The sequence below is a fragment of the Merops nubicus genome, unplaced genomic scaffold (genome assembly GCF_000691845.1).
Source record: "Merops nubicus isolate BGI_N331 unplaced genomic scaffold, ASM69184v1 scaffold22270, whole genome shotgun sequence".
NCBI lineage: Eukaryota > Metazoa > Chordata > Aves > Coraciiformes > Meropidae > Merops > Merops nubicus.
Window position 1 is genome coordinate 1,872 of NW_008583903.1, and position 6,562 is coordinate 8,433.

A 6,562-nucleotide genomic window follows, 5' to 3' on the forward strand; every position below is an offset into this window, starting at 1 on the left:
CCACCAAACCTCACAGCCAGCCCAAACATCTGCGTGGTCGTGGCCAACTCAAGAGACAGGTCAAGACCCCTTCTGAGCCCTGCTGTGCTGCTCCTCAGCTCCTGCCTGGAAGGTGGAGGATGGGACAGAGGGCAGAGCCCACCTCTTGGAGGAGTTCACGAAGCCTCAAGGCTTTGGGGAGGGCTCCTCAGAAGAGGAAGAAGTCACCTCAGGAGGGAGGAGCTGCCCGTGCTGCAGAGCAGGACCTGGCTGTGGGCCAAAGAGGAGGCAGAAGGAGCTGGGTGCTCACCACCAGGCGGATGTCCTTGATCTCCCCGATGCCCACGTTGATGCCCTTCCTCTCGTTGACGGGCAGGCGGATGTTGATCAGGTAGTACTTGTGGGCCACGCTGCCAATCTCCATGAAGGGCAGGAAGTCGCAGTCGTAGTGACGTCCTTCTGACTCCAGGGTCTGGGGGAAAGGGCACAGAGAAGCCACCGTGGCCACCAGCTTCGGATGGACCTGCACACCCTCCACGGGGAGGGGCTGCAAAACCTCCAGAGCTGGCACCCGAAAGCCCCTTCGCCAACTCCAACCTTCCCCTGGGGAGAGCTCGTGCAGGGCAGGGGATGGGGGATGTTGTCCCTCAAGCTAATGGTTGATTTGGGTCATTGAGTCATCGCAGAAGGGGTTGGGTTGGGAAGGACCTTGAAGGTCATCTTGTTCCAACCCCCCTGCCACGGGCAGGGACACCTCCCACTAGAGCAGGTTGCTCCAAGCCCCATCCAAGCTGGTCTTGAACACCTCCAGGGATGGAGCATCCACAGCTTCCCTGGGCCAGGGTCTCACCAGCCTCACAGGGAAGAACTTCTGCCTCATTTCTCATCTAAATCTCCCCTCTGTCAGTTTGAAGCCATCACCCCTCATCCTGTCACTACAAGCCTTTTGACCAAACTCCCTCCCCAGCTTTCTTGTAGGCCCCCTTCAGATGCTGGAAGGTGGCAAGAAGGTCTCCCCAGAGCCTTCTCCTCTCCAGGTTGAACAACCCCAACTCTCTCATCCTGCCAAAAGTATTTGACCTCCAGCAGATACTAGAAGTCAAGGCAGCCCTCCAAGATGAAGGACTACTTCAGGATCCAAGCTTCCTCCTCAGCAAGCAGAACTTGAGCCAAACAAAATACACAAGCCCCTCACATGTCCCAGTGTGGAGCTTCTGAAGTCCTGTTTGCCTGCCAACAGTCCCCTCTGCAGGGGCTGCATGGAGGAGCAGAGGTGTTGCTGGAGACCTGGGTGGGTTGCTGAAAGGAGCTGTGAAATGAGGACCAAGACAGAGCTGGAAAACATGACATGGGAGAGAGACCCCTGATGAATTTAGGCACAGGGCTTACAGTCTGCAGCTCACAAAACCATTTCTGCTCTCTTCTCCACTGCTGGCTGTGCTCATCCTCCTAAGCTTTGGAGCTTGAGGCATTGGGAGTTGTTTTAAGAAGCTTTGGTCCCACCTCTCTGGGTTCTTTTGAGTGCTGCAGCATCCCTGCTGGGCCACCTCCCAGAGTAGGATCACAGAATCATTCTGGTTGGAAGGGATCTTCAAGATCCTGAGTCCAACCATTAACCCCAGCCCTGCCAGGTCCCCACTGCCCCGTGTCCCTCACCCCACATCTCCAGGGCTTGGAAACCCCTCCAGGGGTGGGGACTCCACCACTGCCCTGGGCAGCCTGGCTCCTCACCCCTCCTGAAGGACAAGGTTTTGTCCATCCCAGAAGCACAAGGTGCAAAGGTCCAAGTTCTCCAGTCTAGTTTGGGGTATAGAGCCCTCAAAGCATTCGAGTTCCAGACAACACCTCTGCAACACCTCACACCTTTTCTTCCTTACAGTTTTAAACCTACCTCCCACTTCACCTCCTTCTCTTCCACCACTAAACAGAACCAAGACCATGTGAAGCCAAGAGCTTCTAGGGAGCGCCAGGAAGGAATTGGACAAGTCCCACCCCATCCCCAACATCTCCCCACCTCCAGCACCATCAAAACATCTTACTTTTGGTGTGCCAAAGGTGCATTTCAGCTTCCTGATCTCTATTGCATGTGCAATTTCTTCCCACTCATCAAACGTGTTGTCACGGTAGGCTAAGGACACGTCCAGGGTGATCTCTGCGTTGTCTTCTGCAAGAGCAAGGAGACATCAGGCTTGGGAGAGGGGACAGGACAGCAGGAGGTCAGAGATGGGAGAGGTTCTGCACACTGAAAGGTGCACAGCCATGAAGGGGAAGGGAAGTTGTTGCATTCCAAACGACACAGATCCAACTACCTGCTTCAAAACCTTTATCTGCTCAGAGAAGAATTTTTTGCCAGTCATGAAGTTCTGAGAACTTCCCAATATATGATGACTTCCAGCTTGGGCTACAGTTGTGGGTGAAGAGTATTATTTATTCACACAGCAGCAGAAACAAGAATTCATGTCAAACTGGAACCTAGACAGCTGCAGAGGCAGTGAAGCCACGAGGGAACCCAGCAGCCTCTTCCCCACAGGGTGGTGGAGGGACAACAGGACCAGCTTCCACGTGGACTTTCTGCACATAAAGCAACAAGCTCTTCTACTTCAGAAACAACCACACAAAGGACTGGCTCAAAATCCACCCTGAAGGAGCATTTAGTTATAAAGAACCAGGAGAAAGGGTCAAGAATACAACTGTGCATGGTTGGATGAATGGTGTAAAGGAGACACCACGCAACCAATGGTGCATTTCATTCATTGAAGGCATCCCAGAAGTCATCTAACAATACAACCTGAAGCTTCTTAGGGCTGGAGTCTCACCATCCATGAACAATATCTTGAATAAGAAGGTTTAGAATGTGCCCCTTAAAGATAGGCTCTAAGAGAGAGATGCTAAATGCAACAAAAAGGGTCTCAGAGGACTTTGGGTGGGATGGGAAGGGAGGAAGCAGGAGAAGGCACTGCTGGGAATAGTCCAACTGCACCACTAAAAGGCACAAATCGCTTTGAAATTGCCCCAAAATAGGATCCTCTGTTCCCAAACACCACGTGAAGCTTCTTTATAAAGAAAATGAAATGAAATTGAAGTTTAGCTGTGCTGCCCTTGGTGGAAATCCCCTCAGGAATGGCTGGAAGAGACTTCTCTAGGTGCCCTGACTGAGCAGGTTCATGAAATCCAGAGTTACAGCTGAAGGCTGACAAGCAGCAACATGCAACCGTGCTGGAAGAACCTGAGGTGAGGCTGGGCAAGCTCCAGCAGATGTCAAACCCTCCAGCTCAACAGGCACAGGGCCAAGGGAAGGCTCTGGAAGAGGAAGAGTTCTGAACCGAGCAGGTCTGTGCTGCAACCCAGCCTCTGGTCACAGACCACCAGGCTATGAGAGCTGCAGCTGCTGGAAAAGCCCTGGGAGATGCCTACAGGGCCCTCTGCTGTAGAGAAGCACTGGAAGATGGCTCCTGGGTTCCAGTTGGTGCCCGTTGCCCCTTGTCCTGTCCCTGGGCACCACTGACCAGAGTCTGGCCCCAGCCTCTTGCCCCCCGGGGGCCCTTTAGCTCTTGCTCAGCACTGCTCAGATCCCCTCTGAGGCTTCTCTTCTCCAGCTCAGCAGCCCCAGGGCTCTCAGCCTGGCCTGGCACAGAGATGCTCCAGCCCCTCAGCATCTCCACAGCCTCTGCTGGACTCTCTCCAGTAGCTCCTTGTCTCTCCTGAGCTGGGGAGCCCAGCACTGTATTCAGTATTCCAGAGGTGGCCTCCCTAGGGCAGAGTAGAAGGGGAGGAGAACCTCCTTTGGCCTGCTGGTCACACTTTTCCTTCATCCACTCCAGGAGACCATTGGCCTCCTTGGCCACCAGGGTCCATCACTGGCTCATAGGCAACTTGTTGTCCCCCAGCCCTCCCAGTTCCTTCTCTGCAGAGCTGCTTCCCTCCCTCTCCTGGTGCAGGGGGTTACCCCTCCCCAGGAGCAGGACCCTGCCCTTGCCCTTGTTGGACTTGAGGAGGTTCCTTCCACCAGAGCTGCTGCTCCACCAAGAAACACGAGTCCTTCAAGCCTTGTGTGTCCCATCTATTTGTCATCTTTGCCAGTTGTATTTTTGGTGGGACTGTGTGGTGGCACGTTCATCCAAAACAATGGGATGGGATCTGTGGTTTAAGGCTTCCTATTTATGCAGGGGTTGGAGGTGGCTCCATTATGCATCTGATGTGGATGGATCAAGACTCCTCTAGTGAACTAGAGCACCCAGCTCCTGGCCCCAGCAGCCATCAGTTGGTAAATTCATGTTTCATGGAAACCCACCTCAGATGTGCTATTTAGAAGACCAGCAAAACAGATAAATGGGAACAAAAGGACAAGCTTGGCCTGGCTAGAAAGAACTCCAAACTTCATTTCAGAAGCCATAAAACCAACTGGAATGTTTGGGATGAAATCCAACAAAACCAGCTCTCCTTATTTCATCTTTGCAATCCCAAATGTTGCTATCACCATCAAGTATGAGAACCAGAAGATGTGCTGAGTGTGGGTCTGTCCAGGCCAGCAGAGCAGCATCTCCCTCAGCTTCCATCCATCTCTGGACATCTCCCATCAGGACAGTGTTTTGTACAATGACCCTTCAAGCCTGTCAACAAAAAATGCTGAATTTTAAGAAGATTTGGGACTTATTCACCAAAACATCAGGTGGTGAGCAGATGATTTGGGGGGTGGTGCCCTTTTCATGCACAGCATTACTGCTCCTCCTGAAGGCCTCCAAGTACCAAGGGCAGGCACACAAGCAGGAGGGGAAGGAGGAGAGAAGCTGCAGCTGATGTTCCACCCCACTTGGCTTCAAGATGAAAGAAAGGTGCTTTAAAAACAACAACAGTGTTCTCTGCCATCAAAGCAGCAGATGGGAGGAGTGAACTGGAGGCAGGAGAATGAGTCAAGCCAGTTTTGGCTTCTGGAAGTGCTGAGAGGGAGCAGAGGGTTTGGATTTTTCAAGGCTGCAAGGAACAAAGAGAAACAGCCACTGCAAACCTGTGCTCAGCTTCCCAGATGCTAATGGCTTTAAGGAAAGCAATTATTCAGCTCCTCCAAATGTTAATCAAGATTCCTCAGAATTTTCCAACAATAAAAGGTAGAAATAAGTAGATAAATTTCTGTCTTATTACCAAGACATGAAATTGCCCATGCCAGGGAAATTCATCTCATGAGGCCCATGTCAGAGCAGCTCTTCATGGGATGCTCCAGTTTAACCTCACCCACACAGATTTTGGAGATGATGTGTGGATAATTTGGAGCCTGGTAAATCCCTTCTGGTATCAGCAGCTCAAGCACTGAGTGACAACCTCACTGGTGTCACAGGATTCTAGTTAAGACCCTACAGAAACAAGGCAGGTTTGTTTAGGTGACAACATGTTCAGAGAGTCCCAGCAGGGTGGGGTTGGAAGGGACCTCTGGAGATCATCTCATCCCACCCCCTGCTCCAGCAGCTCACCCACAGCAGGGTGCCCAGGAGGGTGCCCAGGAGGGTTTGGAATCTCTCCAGAGAAGGCAACTGGGATGCAGGGATGACCAACCAGAAGACACACTCCTGCTGCTGAGGTCCTCAGCTTGGACTCCCCTTTCTCAGGGCTATCAGATGCTCCAAAGAAGGTCAGAGGCATGAGCCCCTACAAGGGACTCCCCTGGTCCTCACCATGCTCAGAGCACCACTCATTTATTCCCTCCCATCGGTGTTTCACTGGCAGACATCCAGTGGCCAGGATCTCCTCCCTGACTCATTTTTGAGTGCAATATTAGCAGAGGACATCTCCAGAGCCATTAGAAAAGGCTAAAAATAGAGAAGCTGTTGCAGGAGCCGGCGCTGCGCCAGCCCCACGCTGGGAAGAGCTGTCTGGAAAGCAGAGCAGGCAGCAGACAGGAGGGACACCAGAGTTATTTGTGTTACACTTCCATACTTCACTCACTCCCTGAAATGACAAAAACTACTGAAGACACCAAAACTGGATGAATTTGAAGAGGAATCTGCAGTGCACAGCCACGCAGTCGTTGGCCAGCTGCAAAGAAACCTGAAGCTTTTCTCACTAACATTCAGTTCAGCAGCTATAAAATAAGAAGAAAAGAGGTTTTTTTTTAGACTGAAAAATTCTAAAGGTTCCTCCACCCTGTTCCACCATCTGACAACTCGAGGTGTCGTTATCCAACACCCAGCACAGGGCAGCCCCCACTCTGTACTCCTCAAGGACACTGTGCTGGCCTAGAAGGACCTTGAGGGGCTGGAGCGTGGCCAGAGAAGGGCAACGGAGCTGCTGGGGAAGGGTCTAGAGCCCAAGTGTGGGGAGGAGCAGCTGAGGGAGCTGGGGGTGCTGAGCCTGGAGCAAAGGAGGCTCAGGGGAGACCTTCTGGCTCTGCACAGCTCCTGACAGGAGCCTGGAGCCAGGGGGGGGTCGGGCTCTGCTCCCAAGGAACAAGCCACAGGACAAGAGGAAAGGGCCTCAAGTTGCCCCAAGGGAGGTTGAGATTGGCCCTGAGGAACAATTTCTTGCCCTGGAGGGTTGCCCAGGGCTGTGCCAGGCTGCCCAGGGCAGTGGTGGAGTCCCCACCCCTGGAGGG

General features: G+C 52.7%; 1 protein-coding gene across 1 annotated transcript in view; it reads right to left on the bottom strand.

Moving 5' to 3' along the window:
* WLS (wntless Wnt ligand secretion mediator) overlaps positions 1-6,562 on the bottom strand; it is a gene marked incomplete at both ends in the record, with an annotated part of 13,318 nt that overhangs the window by 1,535 nt on the left and 5,221 nt on the right. The window contains 2 exon segments of the mRNA XM_008942594.1: positions 290-451; positions 2,019-2,143. Coding sequence (XP_008940842.1) covers positions 290-451; positions 2,019-2,143 — 287 coding nt within the window.